General features: G+C 40.3%; 1 protein-coding gene across 4 annotated transcripts in view; it reads right to left on the reverse strand.

Moving 5' to 3' along the window:
* The window catches only part of GRID1 (glutamate ionotropic receptor delta type subunit 1), a 556,909-nt gene that overhangs the window by 327,010 nt on the left and 203,167 nt on the right, over positions 1 to 26,732 (reverse strand). For all 4 annotated transcript variants that reach the window (XM_076338287.1, XM_076338288.1, XM_076338286.1 and 1 more), the window contains one exon: positions 565 to 849. In XM_076338287.1, the coding sequence (XP_076194402.1) occupies positions 565 to 849 (285 nt within the window). The remainder of the gene's footprint in view (positions 1 to 564; positions 850 to 26,732) is intronic.

Genomic DNA, 26,732 nt, shown 5'->3' on the forward strand with positions numbered 1-26,732 from the left:
CTCAAGTTTCAGCCAAAAGTAAAAATTTTGTTGAAGGAAATGCATCAGATGTAGTGAAAATGCTAACTCTACCTTTTGGTTTAATGCCAGGAAGTATATCACTGTGAAATTTAGTCCAAATGGAGAATAGTGTGAGGAAGCATGTGAAAAAAGAAATGGTAATAGTTATTGTGAAAATTAATTTTTAGAGAACAGTATTCAGCTTTGATAGAAAGTGTTTTCTGGGAATGGGTAGAGGCTGTGTTGAACTTCCTTGCACAGCTACATGACCCCTGCCAATCAATGTCAACACTTTATTAATATTTTACTGAAAAAGTGTGAGATGATTCAAACTTCAGCTGTCTTGGTAGGTGTTGCTAAGCAACTTTGCTGCTTGTCTGAGAACTAGTTTTCACAGCAACCTTTCCTTCAAACCAAAGACCTGCATCCACTTGAAACACTTTCCCCTTTGTCAATGAAGAATGCAGGAAGTTACATTCCACCCCTCTCTTTATATTTTCCGCTCCATCTCCCAGTTAAAAAGAAATCAATTTAATAGTGTCTGAAATTCTCCACTTTACTTACCATAGTCACTGTCATAAAACACTATGAATTTCTGCCACCGCAGCTCAGTGACCAGTTTCAGCATAACATCATTGAGGCGAACCGGTGGTCGGGCGGCCAGCGTGTACTCCTCCTCCTCCAGGCTGGGGTTCAGGTGGCAGGCGGTGCGTGGGGAGCCTCCTGTGTTGCGCTGTACAAAAAGGTGTGGGATGTGCATGGCATCTGTCAGGGACTGCAGGGCGTTGGCCGAGGCACAACCAGTGGACGTCACTAAGGCTAAGATCCCCAGGGTCATCAAGTCACAGGCTGGAGAAGACAAGAAATAAAGCAGGGTTAGAACAAGCTCAACAATTCCTTTGACCAACCTAGATGCTAAGAAGGGAGCAAGAGAGGCTTTACCCTTGCCATTAACACAGAGCTGAAATGATTTACACTAAAGTACCAGCCGAAGCCTTTCAGTTAGGTCCTACACCTTTACAGTAGGAGACAGTATCTGCAATCTGTACTGATCAGACAAAGTTGAAGACAGATAACATTACTACTGTCATTTCTTCAGACAGGAGCCGATGCGGATGGAGATTGTGGCCCTTGCTTCAGGTCATTCCTGGTGGAAGCAGGAACTGAACTCCGGTCTTTTAAAACCCACTTCATTGCTTTCACCTCTTAATCTTTGTTACGCACATTGGATGAAGACTTTGGATGATAAAGAGCAATTTCTTTCAAGGATTTGTCTTATACAACAGAGTTTTGAAGGATTTTTAAATTGATGAAAAAACATTCGCTGTGTCTCAGAGCAATGAAGAAACAGCAAAGGCACTCAGAACAAAGGCAACTCACAAATGACTAAACAATTATTAACAACACTGTAGCTGTCTTTAAAAAGATCTGGAAAAGCACCTACCATTTAAAAACACAGCATACACATTTGAGCCCATCGGCTTTTGAGAATAAAGCATTAGGTGAGTTTGACACACAGGACATGCAGGCTGGGCAGAGCCCTGGGCAGCCTTGCTCTGCTGCTCAGGACATCCAGCAGCCTCTCGCACGGCTCGCTCTTCCCAGGACTCCTCCGGGTAAGACTCCCTGATACTCAGCTGGGGTTGGAAAATGTTTCCAGCCAAGGCCGCCAGCTATAACTCAGCAGCTATTTAGTCAGTGGTGGTGGTAAGACTGTAAGACTCTAAGGCAGCTGCTGATGCCCATTTTTGCTAGCCCTCTTGAATAAGCAGCAGCAAAGTTGGCCCCTGGGAGCTCAGCACAGCGAGCGCTCATAGCTTAGCGCCGCACCAGCCCTGAGGGTCCCCCGGGGGCACTTGGCACTTCCTGCTCCCCTCCTCCTTTGAAGAGGGCTGGGGGCAAGAGCTCAGGGTTTCAGTAGCTGTTTCAGTCCCCAAGCAACCACCTGCACAAGCACAGCCTGCCCCAAAGAAACCAGCCGCTCTGCTTCCCCAGGACAGAGGCCCACCATAATCAAGCCAGACAGGAGGTGACTGGAGATGCTCCACAGTCCTGCTGCAGTCTACGTGAGCTTGCTAACAGTGGATAAACGAAAGAGCCTCTGGGGTGTAATTCAGAGCCCCTCCAGGACACGCACAGTAGCTGAGCAGGAAATTCAGCTTCCAGCTGGAGAGGGGAGGCTGCCTGCGCTGGTGCTTCCCCCGTACAAGGTGACTGCCTCGGCACGCGAGAGAGCGGGCTGCCCACGCATGGCACCTGCTGCAGGACTGCCGGGGCATGCGTCGGGTCTGGTAACGCAGGAGAGATGCTGCCACCCTGTTACTGGCCCGCCACCTCTGATCTCCGGTGGAAATGGACTGAGCGGAACGGTAGAAAAACGAACACAATGTGTTAAAAGGATTTATTTTTCCTCCTCTAAACACTTTTACGTGTACCTCCACTTTCAGAGGCCAAAAAGTCAAAGGGGCTGGACAGGTTATGAATAATTAACAGTTAATTATCAATTAATATTAATTACATAAAGCCACAGTAATTAAATACATAAAACTGTTTCTAATGCAACCAATGAACCGTTTCACCAAATATTTTCTTAGACCAGACAGAAAATAAATATATTTCACTTTGATATGGGATAACAGAAAAAAAAGTTTGATCTTCTCTATGCACAGAACATTCAACACGTATCTCAATGCAACAGAGAAAGATGAAGTGCTTTTGAAATTATTTCCTTGATGGTCTTTACAATAAACATATGTCAGCTGCATTATCTAAATTTACTCTGTGTTGATTATAGTTATATGAAATAGTTCTTTGTTTTTCCTGAGAGCTGACCTGATTTAACAGCAGGGAGGTATTACATTTGCCAACTGGGAGACCCAGGTTTGGGAACAGATTTGATTTCCCAGGCTTCTTGCCAGAGAAAACGGAACATGTCATACAGGTAATTTATTTAGTCACAGTAGGGGAGGGAACAGAGAAGTGGGAACAGAGGGAGAGAACAGCAGAACTGAGCTATAAACCCCTGCAGAGATCACCAACCAGCGAGCTCTGCTGTCACCGAGGGTGAGAGAAGCAAGCCACACGGGTCTGTAGAAGGAACAATTTACTTGCAAAGCAGACAGAAGGAGAGAAAAAACAAAGCCCTTTCTGATGGAAGGCTGCATTCAGAGAGTCACTTATTTGTGGAATATAGAGCTGATCACCAGTTGTATAACGAGAGAACTTCATTCAGCGGTTGACATTAATCAAAAGCTGCTCGCTTATTAGCAGCAAAAAGATCAGAGATACAAGAGACCACAGAAAATGGGGCCCCTTATGTCCCAGCACAGCCCACCAAACACAGCTGAAATATCTCAGCAAAGACTGTTTTGGTTGAGGCATTCTCCCAGTGTTTTGTAGTTTGTGTCAATGGGTTAAAATGAAGAATTAGTCAATACGCTTCTACAATCTGATATTTTGTCAATTGATTATGTTCTCCCTGAAAGCACATGCTACTGTCCTGGTTTTGGCTGGGATAGAGTTAATTTTCTTCCTAGTAGCTGGTACAGTGCTTTGTTTTGGATTTAGGGTGAGAACAATGTTGATAACACACCGATGTTTCAGCTGTTGCTGAGCAGTGCTTACACTAGTCGAGGGCTTTTCAGCTTCCCATGCCACACCGACTGAGCAGGCTGGAGGGGCACAAGAAGCTGGGAGGGGGCACAGCCAGGACAGCTGACCCCAACTGGCCAGAGGGACATTCCATACCATGGGACGTCATGCTCAGTACATAAACTGGGGGAAGCTGGCGGGGGGGCCGCTGCTCGGGGACTGGCTGGGCATCGGTCAGCGGGTGGTGAGCAATTGTATCGTGCATCACTTGCTTTGTATGGTCTATTATTATTATTACTTTATTTCAATTATTAAACTGTTTTTATCTCAACCCATGACTTTTTCTAACTTGTGCTCTTCCAGTTCTCTCCCCCATCCCACCGGGGGGGGGGAGGAGTGAGCGAGCGGCTGTGCGTTGCTCAGTTGCCGACTGAGGTTAAACCACGACAGCTACACAGGAAGGGTTATCTCCTCTTGCCTCTCTGTTTTGAGATAGTATAGTAGGCCATAAAAAACTGGAATGACTAAGGAAAAAAGGTTTCATATTTTCTGAATTGCTTTCTTTAATCAAATTACAGAATGTGAAACAGAACGTGTCATATTTCTAATAGAAGACTTTCACTATATAAAAATACAATGGATTCCAAGAAGTTCAACCTCTCCACGCTGACTACACTGAAGGGTGAGAATAAGCTTTTAGCACATAAAGAAGAAAAGTATTGCTTTCTATATGAGTAACACAATGGGGAACAACTACATAACAGACTCCAATTCATTAAAATACTCATTAACTCTTAAGACATCTTGAAATTCCTTAACAAGAAAATGTTCAAGGATTATACAATCCCAGAAGAAAACTCTGGTAACAATATTTTTTTAGGATTTCCCCCCACATGCCTGTACTTTCTTGCACAGAAAACTTTGACATGAGAAAAGATGTGTAATTTTCTGTTTTACTTCATACTAGCTATGGATTTTCAGCAACAATCAAGCATCCCTGACTGTGTGACTGAGTAAATCACTAATTCTGTGTCAGTTGCAGCTTCATAAGCACTCAAAAGAACCTGTGATTTTTGCACATGAATTTCACAACCTCCATCCTGATTTCCTTAAAGCTGAAATACAGAGATTTGAAGCGTCTTGGTTCATGTCAACCTACTAACATAAGGGAAAGAGGAATCAAAACACCTTGAGATCTTTAGCGATCTTTAATTACTTTAGTTGTAGTTATAACAATTTCATATTTTTATAACTAAGATGCTTTCATATTTATTTATCCTGTAGATATATTTACATAAATAAATTTCAAGAAATAATGGTTTTAAAGTATTTGTTCCACAGATAAAAAGACACAATGTTCTAGCAATCCTGCCTCCAGATTTCACTGCTATATGAATAGCAATAGTTACTAGTTTACTGTACTGAATGCCTTCATCGCCATCAGGCTTTATTTTAAGAAGAGAGCAACATCCTACAAACCATACAGTAAGAAACGTGCATGTTAACATAATGAAAACATGAACATCACCATACCTAAAGAATAAATCTGCATTCACCTATTTGAGCAGATTAAATTATGTCATGGTAGTTGTTCATCAGTGTTGGCCTCCATCAACAGACCATCCTTCTCAAGCTTATACTTGGATTTCATTGAAGTTTCCCAAATTATTGATTAATCCAGTTTTTAGTTGTTTCAGTGAAGTCTCTCTCCTAACCTATTATTTTGAAGTCTGTTTTCAGAAACTCCCCTTTCCACATCTGCTTGACATTTTACCTCTTGAACTGTTATTTCCATTACAGAGTTTCACAAGACACCATCTGCTCTCTACTCCGTCTATCGCTTTGTGTTTTTCCATTTAGCTTCTCCGTGTCATCTCTGTCATGATGTTGGCAGAAGTAACACAGGTTAATACATTTTGGGCATCTTCTAAACATCCACTTGTCTAACTTGGCTCTTACATCACAGCAATACATACTAAACTTTTCTCTCATTCTGTGACCCACATCTCTAACTCCAGTCAGATCCCATTAAGACCACACTTAAGCCTGGAGGAGCAGCTATTATTTTTCAGACTGCACCTTATGCATATGACCTTTTTAATCAGTGGGACTCCTCACGGCACATGAGATGATGCAAGAATTCTGCTTTGCTGCAATCGTGTTTAAGGTCTTGCTCTTCTACCTTTGCCTCGTGTATTGCCATCCTATTTCTGAAGACAGGTGCAGATGGCAAAGTCCTGATTTGGCACCATCTTCATAGGGATATTTGCACTAAGAGCTTTAGCTCAGATCTCCCTATTTAAATCCCTCTCTCTCCAAACTGCAGGGAATCAAAATACTCCAAGAGGAACTGTTATCTTGCTCCTGACAACATGACAATATGATCATCTTTCAGTCTCCCTTTCAGTGGTTTCCTATTATTCAGAAAAGGGTAGGAACTTGTTCCTTTGTTTCCACAATTATCAATAGACCAGCTGCCACTGTAATTTCAGATCTAACAATATACCCACCTACTGGCATTCACGCTGCCTCTTCAAACTTCAGTGCCTTTTTGTCTCTCACTTCTGCGTATCACTATAGCTGGTCCTACCCACTTTGGACACCATCTGGTCATATTTGATAAATCCTCTCAGAATTCTTTTTTATTTTTACCTGAAATTTTTTCTTCTTTTTCAGTTTGACTAACCCTTAGGAGCTCTTTACTGCACTGCAAATGGAGAATCATCTTAATCACAAACAACTTGCATTTTAAAAAAATTTTCACTCTTTGAAAATTGAGAGGTTGCTGCCTTTTTGCTCAGAAAGATTTTCAAATGAAGGAAGAGAACTTCAGATCTGGCAAGAGAATGGAAATCCAGCCACACTGCATATACCAGATATTTCTGGTGCAGTACTCTGCAATGAAATGATTGACAAAGTTGGCACTTAAGTGTTTGTAATTAGGTTTCAAAGCTACCACCCTGCTGAGATGAGATGAGGGACTTCACGCTTGCCTTAGTACTATTGTCTCAGTCGATCTGGCAGAAAACTAATTTTTCACATTGTTTATCTTTGAAAACCAGTAGGGAAAAAAAATAATTTTATCATTAAAACATCAAATTCCAGAGAACATAGCAAATTCGGGGGGGGGGAATCTATTTTGGGAACCTAAATCCTAATATTCCATGAGATTATCAAGGCCTGTAATTGATTCTGCTGAAAGCGCACAGTTAGCAAATCTACCAACTGGCCTAGCAAGCAGATGCAGAGTATCATGTGCTATATAAAAATAAACACACAAGGAACTAGCTATTGTATTATTCACGTGTACAAAATTTAATCAGCAATTTGGTTCATTAGCCAATTTATATATAACAGATACACATAACAAAAGTTTTGGGTGAAACACGAGAATAGCGAAGAGTTAAGAGATAAAAATGTGTCAGTTCAGAAAGCTGATAAGCCGTATCTTTAATCAAGATGTAAGGTCTGTGGGAAACACATCCATAGAGGTATTCTTAAATTAAATGGAAAAAGTCCTTCTGGGAGGTTTGTCTGGAGCACTGAGATGAGATAGAAAGGATGACGATACAAGGAAAAAGACTGCAGCCCACCAAGCAATATTCCAAAATCAAGAGGATGACGATACAATTCCTTCAGCTAAAACCAAAATAACACAAACCAGAGAAGTGGGAATCTTCACGCATATCTAAACAAAACCCAAGTGTTTTTTGCCGTAGTACACGAGAAACTTCTATGAAGTCGGGGCACAAACTTAGAGTTAATTCAGTCACACAGAAAAATGGCAAAAGACTATTAACTATCTACACTTTAATTTTCTTTAGGTCCCGAAAGGCCTTTAAAATTTAAACGCTTTTGTGCAAAACCAGTTCATCAGGCAGACAAAATTATAGAATAGTCTTATTAATATCAGGGAAAAATGCTTCTATTAAAAATATTGACCTATAGAAAGATTCACTCTTACTAGTGGTGAATTAACAACAACATCAAAATTAGTCATCCAAGCACTCACTCAACCTGATACTTCACACTAAATGGGGTTTCCCGAGAATATTTTTTTCCTTACTTTACATTTTATGATGTTTGCTTACTCTTCAGCTTCTTTCATTAACTGAGAAAGGCAATTCATAATGAATTTGCATCATTGGCACCTAACGTCATGTTATGCAGTCGTCCTTGCTTTGGATACTCAGCAATAAATATATTTTTCTTTGTTCCATTTCTGTAGGCTTTTACTTATCTTTATGTTCTGTAGTTACACTATGTTTCTTCAAATAACTAAAAATTTATTATTTTTTGTTATGAAAACCCTACACAAAGCTATAGTTACTTGTCACAGAGTAACTGTTAATACAGAGAAAAGATAACAAATGTAGACAGCAAAAAATCTTTTATGTAGCACTTTTATTGCTGTATCACCTTATATGTAGTGAAGATGAATATTTATTACTCCATTACACAGGCCTTCAATCAAAACAAAATGCATCTTAAAACAAGAAAGCAAATTCACAATTAGTCCACTGTGGTTTGATGCAAAAAATCAAGCTAACCAAAACCCCTAACTACCCCAACTTAGACGTGTACATTTTTTGGATATAACATTTTAGAACAATAAATATTTCCTCCCTTTCATTTAAACAGCTCTTATTCTGTATCTAGGACCAGGATACAGGCATTCTTGGATCCCACAGTCCTTGATGTGATTATTCTGGAAGCCACAGGGAAGTCTGACATAGCCTCACCATAGCTCCTGATGGCAATTGTGTTCCCCCCAGAGCCCAAATGTGATGAAGTCTTCCACCAGAGATGAGAATTTCAAATCATGAAAGTATTCCCCGCGTATAATAATGCATTGTGAGAAGGGCCTTGGAGAGCATCTGTGACTAGCCCAGCATTCAAAATACAAATGCAACCACTGACGAATACTGCAGACCCTCTTGCAATAAATAAAAATAAATAAATAAATAGCCAGTCTGAGAACCAAAGAGGACAGAACATGCCTGGAGTTTGTCAGATAGACAACATTGTTGCTGGACTTCACAGAAACATGATATAAACTTAAAACAAAGGAACCATGCACCCGAAACAAAGACAAAGCAAACTCTTAATCTTTGCCCCCTCAAAACCCCCGTTTTTCTAGAGTCTCACATCAAACAAACCTCCCTTTATGTGTCCTTTTTCTGAAGCCATGAAACCCACATTGGGAAGAATTCACAATAAATCAGTGCAGGGCTCTCTCCAGTTCCAAGAAGCCAAGCACACCTTCTCCTGCCAGCTCGCAAGCTCAGGAAGAGCTCCAAAATCTGACACGCACCCCCGATATGCCAGAGCATCTCTGGACAAGATGCTGATACTTTCCCTTGTGTAAATATGTATGATGTAAGGCCCTTAACAAGCGATTGGCAAGAGCAATAAAACCTGGGGCCATGGTCCCTAAAATCACAGATTTACAGCGCCACAGCTAAAGAATGTATAAGCTCAACCTGTAGCAGGATCATTAGCATCTACGCATGGATGAGACACTGCCAGCAAGGCACAGACTACCACTAACTCCATGAAAATTAGAGAAGCTCGTCGCTGACCTGTGGCAGGCTCCAATTTTTCCTTTTAGTGCAACTATGGAGGAAACATAGTATTTGCCAGCAGCCATTGTGAGCCCTCCATGCGGTTTTTTTGTTACTTAGTCTCCTAATAACTACCAGCCAAAACCATTACACTAGATGATATATTGAAAAAACTGAATAATTACCATTTAGCCTGTTTCTGAATTCTTTCTCCACCCTTCATTATCTCTTTTTGTCTTAGAAAACACAAGATAAGGGAATCTTAGGTGTTTTTTCTTAGCAACTGAATCTTAGCAACTGAAAGATGACTGGCAAGTCAGTTGATAAACACTTTCTTTTTTTCTTTTAGAAAAGCTTACCATAAATTGTATGGGTAAAGTCCTATAGCTGGATACTCCAGTCTCCAACTTAGGTAAAATCCTCAGCAGGCCAGCTCAAAGCATTTCGTGATCCAAAAATCAGATACGCATCATTGCTTACATTTTCTAAGATAATGATGATTATTTCAGTAGACCATCAGTTTCGAGGAAAAGATTCCAGAAAACCAGCACATATATTCAAGAAAACCAGTACATACATATATTGGTATGCATGTTTAAGTGTACATGTAATCAGTATATCAGAATATCCCTGACAAAGCAGCATCTAAAAACACCTCAAAAACTAAGGAAAGCATGAGATTTTGAAATGTTTACAAAATAATTTTCAGAAAAAGTGTTATTAAAGATCCTCCCCCCATTCCTGGGCTGCCTTTTTATTGTTTTCCCAGCATTCAGCAGCCGAAGCTGAACAAGGAGGAGGAATAAGGGAAGGAAAAGAAAGGAAAGTGTTTTCATACATATTTTTCCTAGGTTTTGTCCTCCAGAAACATGTTAACCATTACTCGCAGGACAGAGGCACACTGGCGATACCGCCTTCCTTGTGCTGCTTTGCCGACACTGCCCGTTTACCTCTTCTGGGGTCAGAAGCTGGCTCCATCTCCTTTGTGTCACTGCTCAGAGCACTAACAGGGCACCTGGTTACTGCTCATTAACACCGGCTGAATAGGAGAAGCAGCATTTAGATCTTCAACTTGCTTTCAACGGTATGCTTTACTACCTGATGTCTTGTGGGCCAATTCTCAGCACATATAAACTGTCAGAGCTCCCCTGACATTACCAGAACTGTCCTTTACCTCTAAATAATAGTCACTGTGCCTTGTTTCCTCCACTACCCTCCTTGGTTCAGCGTTTTCAGTAAACTGTCATCGTTGGCTTGCGCACACACAGACAGATCACCTAGTTTTGGTATGAAGGCTGCAAAACGCTTTTATTTTATAGGACCTATAGTGAACACACAAAACTGCATACATCCTTTCCCTAGAATGCATATTGACTGCAACAATTGGAGGTTTAAAGCAATTTCACTGGAAAAGCAAACCAAAAAGACATTTCAGTGCATGACAACATTGTTTGTGTCAGCATCAACCTACTAAACCGCTAGCTGCCATCCTTGAAAAGTTAACCAGGAGCAAGAAGAGGAGCAATCTAGACCACTCTTCTGTTCGCATTTACACAGATAAAGAAATTATTTTAAAATGGTCAGTAATATACCATAGACAAGGAAAACAGTTATCAAAACTAGAGTTGTGGCTTTCATTTAATCTATGGGAGAATATTAATAGACTATTAAAGACTGAAGAGAGCTAAAATAAAATCTGAAAGTCCTCTCACACCAAGCACACAAGTAAAACTGCTCTACTGGCAAAACAGTTCAGTTTCCATACAAGAGTGATGCCATCAAGCGGTAACAAATGCACCAGCTGTTTTCCAAGTAAGGTTTTGAGTTAATCTTCATTGAACACGCTACATTTTGCGTGGAAAAGCTACCACCATGAAATCAGTACAAGGCATACTCCACTGATAAAAGTACATTAATTAAGAGTGCTAGGGACAGATAAGAGATGGCCTTGTTTTTACAAAAGACAGATCTGATACTGCTCTCTAGCTCCTCCAAAGAAGGTAAGAGTCTCTGAGAGCAGAAACAGCTTTGTAGCTAATAATCTGCTTTATAGCTGAGCTTTGCTATTGGCTTTGCATTGGGCGGATTTGGAAGACCAAGCCGGGAAAGATTCCATAATGTATGTATTAAAAAAAATTTTGAAAAAATTTTAGACAACAATTTAGCAATATGACTAGTTCAGGATGTGAAACATCACAGAATTTAAACATTTTCTAGTTTTTCTGAATAATAATAAAAAATAATTTAAAAAAAAAATCCTTAAAGCAGCTAAATAGTACCTGACAGCACAGAAATTCTCCAGAATAACTGTACTTCTGTTTTCTCAAAATAATGTCATTCCATTAGTAATGGTTTTCTCCCAGAAGCATAGCTTGGCATGATGTTTAAAAACGTGAATAAGCATGTTTGGTAGTTTTGAATAGAGCATGGTTTTGCAGAGCTACACGTTAATCACAATGGCATCAATACTATTTTAAGGCACCAGGTAGAACTGAACCAGCTTTGACTTTTTTTTCTTTTCCCCCTTCAACACTAGTTCTGAGGTAGAATTAACTGCAAACCATCTCAATTATTCAAGGGACAAACAACTGCTTTTCTGAACACTGTGTATTTGATTTCCATTCTCTGCAAGTTCTTCTATAATTATGTTTTCTTCTGCCCTTCAGCACAGAATAAACCGCACTTTCTCACCCTCTGCTTCTTTCACCTGCATTTCATTACAAATCATAATGATATAAAACTATTTTTTCACACCTTCATTAGCATTCTGCAGGGATGCTTGACTTTGCCGCCTCCTTTGGGACTATTTTACATGTGCACGCCGAGTATTATTTTAACGTCAGTGTGGCTCAGGCTCAGTTCCGGCACGCACAAGAGGAAAACACTCTCCTGCCATTTACAAAAAGCGGTCAAATGTAGCAACTCTAGACAAGCCGATAAAACCTCCCAGTTCTTTGGCACGGAGAAACCCATTTGAATTCTGAGCAGTATTGACAAGCAAGGAACACGTTAGCCCTGCTTGCCTGTCTAATTAGCAGCAATGATACATGTGCACAAAAAGTACCAATAGAAACTTCAATTCTGGGGGGCCTCCCCCCCTTAAATTGTTCTCCTTTGTATCATGCCTTATGCTGAAAGCAAGAGGGATGAACATCAGTCTAAGCATCATGCCATTGCTTCTGAACTAGCTACAAAAGATTTCTCTATTCTATTGTTTCCCCAGCACGTTAGGAGCACGTGCCACTCGCTGCACACTCCTACTCACCTCGAAATTTTAAGCAAACCAAAACACTGACGCGTGATCTCTTTTCCATAACCGATCTGCCACTGTGCCTCAGTAAAACACCTACTTCAAAACAACAAATTCAAACAACTGCAAACATCACTCCAAAGCAGCATTTCACGTCCTCCGACCTAAACTTTAAGCAGGACACTCAGAAAGGAGCCTCTGTGGTGCATATATAATACTACCAGGCCGCTGCGTTATGAGAGAAGCCAAGTGGTAATTCACAAAAGCTACTGTTGCCTCACACACGGACAGCACAAGTTCCATACTCCAACGACTGGCTCAAGAAATGCACATCCCTAAAACTTATCCTTATCATCCCGTCTATGATTCGCCCCCGCAATAGCTGTTACTTCTACCAGCAAAGTGGACAGCAATATTACGTAAGCCAGATGAGACACCAGAAATCAATTCAGTATCTGGGGAAGCACGCCCATGGTGGAGGAGCCAACTTATCCAACAACATTCATTTATTTATGCCAACTGCTGAGAGACTTGTAGTGTTTATGAATCTAGCTGTGACTCAGTACATATTTATAGCTTATATTTATTGACAAGTTTAAGGGGTTGATCTATTGAAAGATCTCTGCAATGTATCACATACTTACAATTGCACTCAAGGATTACGCAAATATCCCAAGCCTAGCAACAGTCTAAAGCTACTTCATTTTCTAAAATCAACTTTAAAAGGAATTCTTTCTTCTTTCCTCACCCATGAAACACATAATGAATGCCAAAATTATTTTTGCTCAATACTAAGAAAAAGATCCTGTCCTCACTCAGCACCAGTATTCCTTACATAAGAAATTTTGCTTACAGATCTCAAATCTGCATGACCATTCAGTGCTACAAAATGGGTGGCATTAAAATACTACAAATCTATATTCTCCAGTTTTCCTTTTAGCAGTTGCCCTAGAGTAACTTCAGACACCACACATGACTTTTTAAACAAAGCTACTCTAAATTATTAGAGCATTACTCTGAATTTCTCTTTCCCCTTCAGCTCTGCACGAGTCAAATCAGGGAAAAACATCAAAACCCACAAATTTTCAAGAGTTCTCAATGGAATACATTGAATTAGCCAGTTGTTCAAATGTGTTTAACACCTGATAGTTCCCACTGTGAACCTTAGGACAGATTTTCAAAAAGTCTCAACATTTATGCACCTCTTAGCCAGAGGCTGCTTGAAGACCAGGCCACTTCTTTTGATGCTTAAATGAGATCTGACCTCTTGAAAGTTGCTCCCATTTTGGACTGCACTTTTTTTTTTTTTTACTTTTTAAATTTTTTGGTTTTTTAAACCATCTTAACCTCCATCTCTGCGAATAAACAGATATTACACTGTAGATAACCAGGCTTATCTCATACCAGCACAGATACAGAATATTTCTTTAATCTCATTGTTCAAAATTGTTTAAAAATTGGCCTAATTACATCTTGCACCTAAGGCTTCCCTACACAGGAAAGTCACTCTACAGAAGACACCAATTTGAAAACTAAGAAGGTATCCTGGAGTGGTAGACAGGTTTGGTAGAGGTGAGTGCCTTTTCTTCTACATCTACTGTGAAAGTGGAAAATTCAAAGAAAGCTCACACCAAAAGGCAAATCGAGAGTCATTCAGAGGTGGTCGAGTCTCTTTGCTGGATACATTTTCTTTTCATGTTCCTATCAAGCAGCAATAGAGAGTTTCTGAAGGTCTCCCTCCCTCCCTCTCCTTCTATTGCACACATCTCCCCAGCACACAAAGGCCATACACCGGTACGCCCTTGCTGCTCTTCCATGTGGCCACCCATGACAGTGCCAGGGAGACCTGGAGCATATCAAGCATGACTATGTGGCTCAGGGAGCAATGGCCAAGAGCAGGACGACACCAGTGTTTTGCTCCTCAATCTTGCTGGTGAAGAGAAAGGGCTTGCAGAGGAGTAGACAGAGCCTGTGGTTTTAATACCTAGTTGCACAGCTGGTATCAACAACAGGTCTTTTACAACCATGGCACCCTCCTGCAAGACCAAGGACTTCTGGGAAGAGACAGGACCCATCTAATCAGTGGTGTAAAAGCATCTTTGCCACCAGGCTGGCCAAACCAGTGAAAAGAGCTTTAAACTAGGAGCAACGGGGAAGGGAAGTGACAGCCAATGCTTAAACTGACAAGACAGACCTCATACCAAAGCAGCTAGCACCAAATTCCAACCTGGGCACGCAGAGGGATTGGTTTAAGAAAAGAAAAAGATGCACCTCAAATACAGAAGCAGAAAGAGTAGGTCAGAGAAGGATCCTGCTTTCAAATATCAATTCTCCTTTTACCAGTTACAAAACAATAAACAACTTATTAGAAAAGTGAATTTGTAATCAGAAGTACCATTACAAATGAGGATTTTTGTTTATTCATAGGTGTCCAGCTTCTCACTAAAGGCTTTTACTACATCTCTAAGTGTACATTAATTATTGGGTCATACAGATTTTTTGAGAATACGTATTATAGTTGCATGCTCAAGTCATAAGCCAAGTAAAAAAAAAAATTCAAAAGCCAAATGTTAGAAAGCCACAGCAGCTACAGCCTTCTTGCGATTCCCACACTGTCCCAAGCATTAGGGAATTTTACCGAGAGAAGCATGCAAATTCTAGGACTGCTACAAATCAAATTACAGCAAGGCACCATAGACAATGAAATGTTAGCTTGAGAGCCTGGACATACTGACAATAACTATGTTACATTCCCTGCAGGGGTAAGGTTTTTTTCAGTTATCATTGTATGATTGTTACACACTGATTTTTTTCTTTTATTGTACATCATCTTTATAAAATCAGTGTCCCATTCAGAACATATGCTATATACACCAATTAAATTGCCACATTCTTTACACCTTTTAGTCTTTTCTCATAATCACCGAGTTGTTTTCATAAAGTAACTTGACTGTAAGGTGAGGGGCTGGGGAAAATAAATACCCAGGCCTGATGGTACTTTCCCCTCTAGAATCTCACTTGTCTGATTTCTAATAACCTATAAAATTGGCATTGTGGGCTTTTAAAGCTTCCCAAATCTCTCCAGAAGTGAGGCATTGCCTTCTGAGGTTAGCTCCCTAGACACATCATGAAGGTGCAGTTTCTGAGAGCTCAGACGTTGTAGCCTGCTTCTGTAGACTCAATGGTTACTATTAGCTCTCCAAGCTTCCGAATTTACTTAAAATAACTCTTTCCCAAAGATCCAATTTCATGAGCACTAGACTAGGCTATAATTTTTCATTCAAGGATCTCTGACAGTCAAAATACGTACCATAGCGTTTGAAGTAGTTCCTAACACAATAAATAGTGTAAAAATACTAGCACCCCATTTCCAGCCTCCTGAGCACATTAGCCTCATCTGAATGACTCTTCCAGATTTATGTGACGTCTTCAGACTGAAGACTCATCTGTCCCCTTCTCTTTCCCTCAGTTTCTTGCCTGGACCGCAGAGTCTCTTCCTACATGCAAGCTTTTATCTCTCCTTCCTTAAAATGAGTGGTGAAAGACCTTGCTTTTGTAATCTTTCATGATGCTTTTATCATTTTATAACATAGTCAACTTTGTGAAGAACCCTTTGGTCATCAGCTGACTGAAGTCCCCACTAAGAACTTAGCTTCCTGCCTTAATTTGAGTTTGATCTTAATAAACTGATTTTTTCATAAACAGTAACCAACCCTTGCTTCAAGGGCCTTCCACAATCACAGGTGGTTTCTGGATCTTTCCATTGCTACTTTTATATTATCACTAAAAAATTCTGTCAAAAATAAGAGACAAAAGGAAGGGAGAATACCCATTTTTAAAGTGGACTTTCAGCTGCTATATATCTTTGTATGAAGTTCACAATCTTGGAAAGAAATTATGCATTGTAAATAAGCCAATTCTGAAGGAAGTTTCAAAATAAAATGATTCACACATCACAAAATATTTTTCATATGAACTTAATAGCAGAAGATGCATTTTCCCCATGAGGTAAATCACTCATCACTACAGAATTCCCTCATCTTCAGGAAAGAGCTACACTTTGGTTCTCCCCTTTCTTTTTTCTCTTATCAGGTATGTTAAGGGTTTATGTTGGTTAATGCAGCCAGAAAACTTTTTCTCTCTCGTACCAGAAATGGTAGTTTCAGACTCTTCTCTTCACAGATCTGAATCACCAAGGTAGGCTTGCACATTAGCAGCCTATCTAAATGCCTTCTATTATTGCTGCCCCTTTCAACCTTTGTCACAGCTCACTTATCTTCTCTCAAATTACATTTTAAAGCTAGGACCAGGACAATTGAATTTTTAGCTAGGTCTATCTAGTGCCTTGGCTTAGAAAGTTCCTAAAATCATGATGGACAGACAGGTTCTTCAGCAATGCAAGTGTACAGTTGTGCTAAAGCACACTTTAGAAAGCACATACTTACTCACCGCTCCCACATCCCCTAAAGTGAGTTCTATAAAGACCCTGAGCATTTTCTACAGTATTTATTATACATACAGTACTATGAACCACTTGTATTTTGGACCTGATTCATCTGAATAAGCAACTTCTTTGAAATCAAATGGTTTTTATTCCCTCACCAAGCTGAATTTATTTTGTGCAACCAGGAAAACCACCTCCTGGATAAGACATGTCAGCTGATTGCTCAGGGGGGCTTTTTGTCAGAGAGACTCTCCATCTTTACATAATAAGAATATTTTGATATAGTCCAAATCTACATCTTGAGACCGTCTGTCTAGCAGACAATGACCTTGCACATTTATTATTCTTTGAAATTCCATAGAGATCAGTCTTATTTTATATATATATTTACACTGACAAGTATTTCTCAGTTCTGCAAGAGAAAAGTGATTTTTTTTCCACTGGTAACAGGGTTCCTTAGCTGTAAGGCATACATTATCCTTGGCCACAGTACCAATGGAGGGTGTTAATAAAGCCCCAGCCTGAAGCAAGCTTAAAATTTGGCGGAAATTTAGCTCCTTCTTGTACGCTTTACATATTACACCTAGGTGTAATGGAGACATACATGGATGCTCCTTCCTCACAGCCCTCTCTCCTAGTGCAGGGTGGCTGCCACATACCAGACACAGCCTGGATACTCTGGAGACCAAGGCCAACATCTACTGTAAGGACACAGTGCTTCCTCTCTTCCTTGGCCTGGTGGCTACAACAAAGCATAGCAAGATGTTAAAAGTCAACTGCATGACTGGATCCTGCCAGCAGGAGAGTGATCGTCAAGTGCATTTAAACCTACTTCCTGACAGGGAACCCGGACAATTAGGGAAAACCAATTTTCCTCCCTTCCACTCCAAGTCCCTTCCAGTCTAAGAGGCATTTCTGTGAATGCAATGAAATGCACCATTTTCTTTTCTCACTTAAGATTTTCCCAACCTCCTTGGACTTCTGTGCACACAGGAGACTGTGTTGTGGTGCACTTGTTTAAGTGGAGAAAAAAAGGGGTTCTAAATGGGAGGAGCGCCTACCATTTTTTGTCTAGATTAACTATACACCTGAGTAACTGCATTGACCACAACTTTTCAGGTAACTCTTAGGAGTTAAGCTTCTTTGAACATCAAAACTGGATGAGAAGGTTCTTGTGAGCAATGACCAAATATATCAGCTAAACTGTCAGAAAGACTGCAAAACAGAAAGATTGTACAAATTAGATAAAAGGATGTGTAAAGTCCTAATACAGAGTCTTCATTAGCTCCCTCTTGAGACTGACAACTACATCATACTTTGGAGAACACATTTTTCAGCATCTGTTGGTCATTTATTTATGCTCAGGTTGGCGGCAGAGTAGGAAGCTGGTTAACAGGTGAATTAGGCTCTCAAAAAAACCCCAAACCTTAAGTTCAGCAAGTCTGAAGATTTCAAACTGACCAACCAGGTCACTTGTGATACAGAAAATCACATGCAACTTGCATCATACCCATCTTTCCCCTGAAAAGATGCACACTGAATAAAGACTCATTAACATAAGATTAGAATAATACTTCTGATACGTGGACAACTGATGAGCCATTCATATAGGTAACACGCAATTTACAGACTGATTTTAGAACATACAGAAACGCATAATGAAAAGGCAGGCAATATTTTCTACCAACGCTCTCAGCTAGCCTTGTCTCTGTTTTGCGTTAATTAGAAGACAGCTTTCACATTGTGCATATACCCTTTCCAACATGTGGGACGAGATGCTCAGAGTCCAACCAGCTGGACTGCACCAAGCCCCAGGAGCCAACACAGACTTCTAGTGACAACAGGCACCTGGGGCGCACGCAGAGTCCTGTATGAGATAAGCAGCTAAATGGTCTCTTTGTGCCACACAATGTGCTAATGCACTAAAAAGCAGGTAAGATCCCAAAAGAGTAAGTTTTTTGAAGTGACAAGTTTCTTGCCTGCTGACCCTTGCTGAAGTCATTTAAATATAAAGCTCTACAAAGCAAAAGATCAACCATAAGAAGTTTCAGATGAAGAATATAGGAAACTTTTTTTAAACAAAGTTTAAACTATTTTTATTTTAAATCTAACATCGAAATTTCAATACAGGTAACACCTCTTTTTTCTTTATTTATTTTACAACCTAAATACTTGCAAAAAGAAAACATAAATGCATAATTTTGATTCTGAAACTGAAAATCAGAGGGACTCAGCTTAAGTACACCGCACCAGCTGGATCTTGCGCTCCCAGCTGATGGTATTATGCTACAGCTGAAATCTCTTTAGTAGCTGTCCGTCCCAGCAGTCCACTCCCACACATCATCACTGGGCAGCACAAACAATAAATAAGTAGCAGTGGTTCGGTGGCTTATGTTCTATCGGAAGCCCTCAAGGAAAAGCATTTGTGCGAATGCGACGTTGATTTGCAGTGATGCATGTATACGGATAGATCCACAACGCACTTCCCATCTTTCCAGAGCAAATCAGTATTGCTAAATGCCTCTCTTGCGCTACAGGCTCTCTCACAGGTGTATTTTGGGACAACACTAACTCACAAGTGCACACACACTGCTTTTTCCATCTAACATATGCATATAGCATCCGCTGACGCAGTAAGAGGTAAATTCCTTGCAGGCCAATTTTTAACACGCCTGTACAGTAGACTAAACCCTGCCGTAAATCCCGGAACAGATGCGCTTCTCACAGAGCACTTTATATTCCTCGTGGGCTGATGTTCAGGTTGACTGTCTCTCTGGCGTGCCACGGACAGGGGTGCAGGTGCTCAGCACATCAGCCAGGGGCCATCACAGGCTCTGACAATCCTTGCCAAGTTGCTAGATGAGTTCACCAGGTCAGAAGGCTTTTGGTCCCTCTGCTATTACCATCAAGCTTTCCCGTTCCTCCCTCCCCACTTCATGACTCAGGCAGGACTCAGGTTGAGCCCTCTGGTTACTGACCCACACTTGACATCACCCCTGAGCCTCCGAGCAGCCAGGAGATCCTGTGGGTCTCAGCCGCAGTTAAATAACCAGTCCCCACACCTGAATACAGCCCATGTGATACTTCAGACCACAAGACAGTCGCTTTTCTGAAGGGTCTGCAAGCTAAAAAATGTTGGCAACTGATTGGCCTCTATAAACTCAGTTTGGGGTGAGCATCAGCTGGCAACCTCTTGCTTCAGTTCTTTGCTATGAAGAGTCTGAGATCTCAAGGGCAAGTTACACAAAGCCTCCAGCTTCAAGCATTGCCTGGCTCCCTTCTACACCTTGGGTATGTGCCAGCTAAAACGGTGACTGAATCTGTCAAACACAATTCCCAGTCTCCGTCGCTCAGAAACCCTATCCAAAAATGACAGGCTTTCTACTTCACCAAGAATGCCAACATTTGTTTAGAGTGCAGCGAGTGCCAGAATAAGCACAGCGCTTTAAGCCACTTACACAAATCGGGACAGACAAACTTTTGTTACCTACAGGGTCAATTGGATTTAGCTGGGAAACTTTATTTCTGATCTCTGCACATAGACAGAAAGAAAGGGGTCACATGGATAATTTATACACACGAATGATAGCAACGTCTAATTTCCTTTGTGTAGTCATTTCTGTTTATTTCTTTTCTTTGTGTTTTCCTGGAGTACTTGAATGAAACATGCAATGGCATTCTGTTTGAGTGGTTAATATAGCATGAAGAGAAATCCATACTTGTCATGACATTTCAGGCCCTGCACAGCAGAATCACATGTAATATTATTTTTGGCTACCAAAAGCAAAACAGTGCAGATGCTATAAAAAGCAAATAACGAGAACTCTGAATTCCTGTAAGCTATTTTTAATGTAAATAACTGTCCATGTATTTCTTGTGCAGTTCAGGATCTGCTCTCTTCTATTACAAAATATGACACTATGTTTTTGCTGTCATCTGTCACAGTTCTACTGAGAGACAGGTTAAGGGTGAAGTTTCTTTTGAGGCAAAACTTTTGGGGACCTTTTGTGGACTTTTGTTATCCTCTAATTGTTCCTCTGTCAGGGTTCAATTTTGCACTCCTTGTGTAAGCAACACCTTCACTGAAGGTAAATACAATATTGAATCTATCATATTAGCTAGCTAGGTTTGTCTGAGGCCAGTGTCTTTTCCATATCTGTCACCAATGCCACGAGTCTCACTAAAGCTTGCAAAATCTTTTGCAGACATATACAAAACCAAACTCCCATAAGAGAATACTCTTCAGAATATTGTCATATTCATTGGCTTTTGTGCTGAAGCATGAGGATTTAAATTCTTCATAATTTCTTAATCCTATCAAATATACTTGTGCATTTTCTAATTATCTGTATAGAGTCTAATCCTTTAAAAAAAATTAAAAAATAAAAAAATCCTACTAAGATCCTATGCATTCAATACGTTAACTTCATGAGTTCAGAAAATTCTTGCTGTTTTTAAGCCTTCACTCTGCCTCCTATGGAGTTGAATCAGCTTTTACTTCCCTCTGAATACTTAAGCCTGTGTTGCATATATCTTCACAAAACACAGTCACCAGAAAGGAAAGAGGAGAAACATGTCATTCCTAACATGCTTACATTGACCTCTCTCCGTGATGCTTGGGCCCTTTTTTTCCCCATAAACTGCAATACAGCTGTGAAATTCATTATTTTTCCATGAGCACAACTTCGCTATTCTCGGCACTGAGTTTCACCCACCATTATGCTACCTGTTCAGCTACTCGTTAGGAGTCACTAAAGTTACTGCCTCCTCTAGTCTGAATGTGTGTCACCCGTACATAATTGTTCTTCCCAATTCCAGGTTACAGATGAGAGTATTAAACACTATTTATAGTATAAAACTTGTGGGGATCTCAGCATTAGGTTTTTGCTGTGCTGATCATTTGTGTTTCACATATTTTCATAGGCAGCTCCCTAATTACTATGGCTTCTCACATCCATTCTCCCTTTCTCCAGAACTGCTTAGATTCGCTGCCGGCTTCTTCTGAGAGCATTTGCCAGGGCACGATTTTTCCATATGGTAACCCATTGACCTATAATAGTATCGTCTGAACATTCTGAAAAAATATCTATACCTTAGAGCCAATGTTTCTCCCTTCGGTGAAGTTCACATTGTTTTATAACCATGTGTTTAATTGGGTATTGCCTTGGGAAATTGTGTTGTGGCATCAGCAAAAGCCACAAGCTCTCTAGTAAGATCTGAAAGGCATTGCAGCAGTCCTATTTTAATGAAATTGCATTTGCAGTGTTGTAAGCAAAACATCTCATGCCGGTTCCTTGAAAAGATGAAAACAAAACCAAAAGAATAGCGAGCTGATTATAAAGCTACTTCTACTTTTTTAAAGATTTAGTAGTGCCAAATCTTGCCATCTCTGGAAAGACATGAAAAGCAGAACCAATATAAGCCTGTAAAAGGACTTTACCTTTTGTCTACACTGTGCAGCGTACAGCTGCATCAGCTTCTGGTGTGTGAGCTAGGTCGTTCTGAAGTCACTCGGGTATTTCTGTGCTACAGTGCACTGAGCAGTGCAGGCAAGCTCATAAGTGGCACATATCTCACAAATGCAAAGTAGGGCAGGAGGTTTGACGTTCCTGTTAAGTCTCACGTTTCTGACGCAGAGTCAATGCAGTAGTTACACTGCATTGGTTCCCTCCATCAACACATCTTGCAAAATATGATGGAATTCAAGATTCAACAGAGACACAGAATCCACCCTAGAAGCCTACACAGTTTCGTGGGAAAATGATTCAGTATTGAATTGGATCTAGTTTGCTGTTACCCTTGCTCTGGAATTCATAGGCTGAAGGCATGGGCTAAAAATGCCTTAGAAATATTTCATAATTCTGCACAGAACTTTTCAACAAGGTTTTAACCCCATTATTTAGCTGAGATGAAAGGGGATGTTATTCCCCCCAGTACAAATCTCTCTTTATGCATGTCACATATAGGATTTACCACTTAAAACTGGAAATGAGGGTTCCTTCTCGTGGCTGAGACGCAAGAAATTGCCATGTACTGCTTATTGTCAGCATCAGAATCCTTATGACTCATTTCTTTTACCCTCATAAGACACTTTAAATGGAAACGCAATTTCAGGACATACAGATAACCCTTTTAACATGGTGAATGATTTATTATACCATCGTGAACTTTTACAGTGCTGCTACTGGCTTTAGAGGAAGTTTTATCTTATATTTCACTTGGATCGTGACTGTACCAAATTTTCTATTCAGAATATTTGTTGTAGTTCAGTAAAGCATGTGGAGATATCTGCATGTCACATACCTTCGTATTTTACCCCAATACATTACTGAAGAACAATAACTACTTAAACTGCACTTTTAAGAATGAACTTCAAGGAGATTAAAAACAAAAAAAATCAAAGTTGTTCTTCTGAACCAAAGAGCAGAATCACGGTCAGAGTTTTCATTTTACTGCCTCAATAACCATCAAATAAAATCACTGGGCTCACGTACATCATCGGATAAAACAAGCCAATAATGAAAATAGAGCCTTGCCACAGCATCAAGAGTTCCGGCCTTTGAAGAGGAGCATCCCAGAGTTTGCAGTGCTGATTTTGCTCTGTTTGATCTACCAATTATATCTTGCACAAAAGTATTCAATTACCCCTGACAAAACACTCTTCTGTTTGCATTATCTTTGCTGGACTGTCATAATGCCCTCTCCATTCCAGAATCTCTCAGAACCTCTGAGAACACAGGATAGAAATTCAGACCCAATTTATCTTACAGCAGTCAAGACAGGCCTACTAGTCAGAACTGGAATAAGAGACATTGGACTGGAATAAAACCAGGACTTTATATTAAAATAGTTTTTCATATGTGTATGTACACGTGTACATTTGAAAGTCAACTGACTTGCATAACGCTCTTCCGTGACCTTTAGTAACTCACCGGCTATTTGTGGGCTGTGCACTCAGCCACAATCCAGCTATGAACATCCAGGAGAAACAGTGGCACTGTCAACAATTACAGACAAAGGAACTAAATGAACTCCAAAGAGCCCTGCTACTCCCTTTTTGACGTAGAAGAAATATCAGGTAGTCCTTTAATGCGTGCACAGCAAGTAGCCAAGGGGACAAGAGGTTTTGCAGTCTTTGCTTGTGACAGACCTATGATTTAAGACGAACTTAGAAAATAGATTAGACATTATATTCTTCAGTAAACTACAGCTTCTATTACCACTTAGTTCCTTATGAGTATGCCTAAATAACTATTGCTGACTGCTTCAGCTTCTTGCGGTCAGTAGAAACCCCTACTTCAAAACTTGAGAACAGTAAATCTGAAATTCAAATGCTCCTGAAATCACTGAGAAAATTATGGTGTTTGAGTCAGGAAGGAGTCATCACACTTCTGGTCTTCTTCTACCTTTTATCTCCTACACAGGTAAATGATGGCCTGAAAGTTTTTTTTAAAGAAAGGAAAACAACAAAAAAAACGATCCTTCCCCACCCTTGCTGTCTGCCTTCCTCCCTCAGCTTCCCATAACTGAAATATTTGGTCACAGTTCAAAACCTGGCTTCACCAAAATGGACAAGTCTCAAATTTAAACAGAACAGCAAAAGAAAAAAGGGCTAATGAATGTACCCACTTCTTTATGGCTTAACAATTTGGACCACTTCAGATAATGTTAGATACTTGAGTGTAAAGTGCTTTCTTCTTATTATAGAAGAACCTGAATGAAAATACAGGTTCTAGAAATTTCTGCAATGATTCAGAAAAACATTTAGAGTAACACTTGGATGGCATGATAAAATTCATCCCCGGGGTTCAACCTTCAAAATTTTGCTTAAACTTAAAGCAAATACTGACATTCAATTGATTACATTCACTTTTGATTGAAATAGGAAAAAGCACTATCCTGAGATGCTTTCTTGAAACAGCAGCAACACCTGTCTAACAATATCTAATTTTAGATATTATGTTCAAAACATCTGGATATAATGTAGAAATGAGGAAGCGGGCCTAGTATGCCATTCACAGTAACTATGCCTCATGTATTCTGCTTTGCTGGTATCACCAGGTAGAAAATTGAGACTATCCGGTAAATATTTTTTGCAGTGTTGACAGTTGCTTTTCTGTTTATTAGGTATCCTGCCATTGCTTTGAAAACTCTGTTTCTGAGCAGAGGTACAAAAAAAGACAGTTCACGTCATAGGAAACCTTTTGCTCTCCTAACCTGAAACTCTGCAGTAGAAATTTAAAAGAAAAACTGTACGTATTGGACAGTAGTTTAGAGAATGACATCTAAATGGCACCACTTTTACAGTTTTTTAAATTAAAAAAACCCAACCTGCTCCTTAGATCTTATGATGACTAAAGCCTAAAAGCCATGTACCACAGAAGAGCCACACTCAGTGAACACAGAAACGGCTATACTGAAAGGGAACAAGGAGCCACCTAGTCCAATGCTACCTTCCTTTTTTTCCTCTCCCCTTTGTAAATAAACAACGCGCAGCAGCTGACACTTACAGAAAGGCTCTATGAGCAGAGTGTGTATTGTGTGACCCTCCTGTCTGTATACGCACAGTGGTTCCAGAAGCTTAACAGAATTAACCTGGGTTAGAGCTGGCTTCCAATCCACTTTTTTAGTAGCCTACAAAAGAACTGTTCTTGATAAAAATCAATTAACTTTAAGTCCTTTATGATTTGACTTCCTCAATACTGTGTGGTAACGAGCTCTGCAATTTAATGGTGCTTTCCGCAGAAAAGTACTTCCTTTTGCTCATTTAAAATATTCTCCTCTTTTTGTTGGACACCCCTTAGTTCCTATGTTACAAATGCAGGTAATTCTCATTCCCTATTCATATTTCTGTAACATCCATGATTTTATATACTCCTATTATACTATCATCATATCTTTTCATGCAGCAATCCTGATCTACTGTGTTTCTCCTCCCTTACAGGCAGCTCCACACCTTTAACCATTCTTCTTGTCCTTCTTCTAGATTTTATCAGTCTTACTGTGACCTTTGTGAGACAGGATCATCAGATCTGCACACAGAATTTGAGATGCACAAGTACACTTGAAAAATGAGGTTGTATTGTTCTCCATTCCCTTCTTAAGAATCCCTAAGATTTATTTATCTTTTCTTACTGCCACCAAGCATTCGACTGGTGTTTTCCAAGAAATACCCACAATAGATGCAAGATCTCTTTCCTGAGCGGTAATAACAGTTTTAGAATTTACTACTGCGTACACGACCACATAAATATTCTGTGTGGAAACACACACAAAGCATATTGCAGCAGGAAATGTTTCTTGACAGCCCCACAATGCTAAGAAAACAAAATGCCCAGGAAAAAAAAAACAAAACCAAAACAATCTGTCATACCAGATCAAAATAACAACTGAACTATATGCATCTACCCATCCCTATGTCCATTCCCCCAAAAACAATGATTATTCATAAAAGTACATAAAATTACACAGAGGGAACTCCTTCCTTCCTGCTTTTGACAGTCTAAAAACAGGAGGACACACATTTGCACGTTTGGTGTTTGGCCACGTGCTGGTTTTGGCTGGGATAGAGTTAATTTTCTTCCCAGTAGCTGGTACAGGGCTGTGTTTTGGATTTGGGCTGGAAACAGCGTTGATAACACAGGGATGTTTTCGTTACTGCTGAGCAGTGCTGACACAGGGTCAAGGCCTTTTCTGCTCCTCACCCCACCCCACCAGCGAGCAGGCTGGGGGGGCACAAGAAGCTGGGAGGGGGCACGGCCGGGACAGCTGACCCCAACTGACCCAAGGGATATCCCACACCATATGGCATCATGCTCAGCATATAAAGCTGGGGGAAGAAGGAGAAAGGGGGGACATTTGGAGTGATGGCGTTTGTCTTCCC

This window comes from Aptenodytes patagonicus, chromosome 5 (assembly GCF_965638725.1).
Source record: "Aptenodytes patagonicus chromosome 5, bAptPat1.pri.cur, whole genome shotgun sequence".
NCBI classification, from domain to species: Eukaryota; Metazoa; Chordata; class Aves; order Sphenisciformes; family Spheniscidae; genus Aptenodytes; species Aptenodytes patagonicus.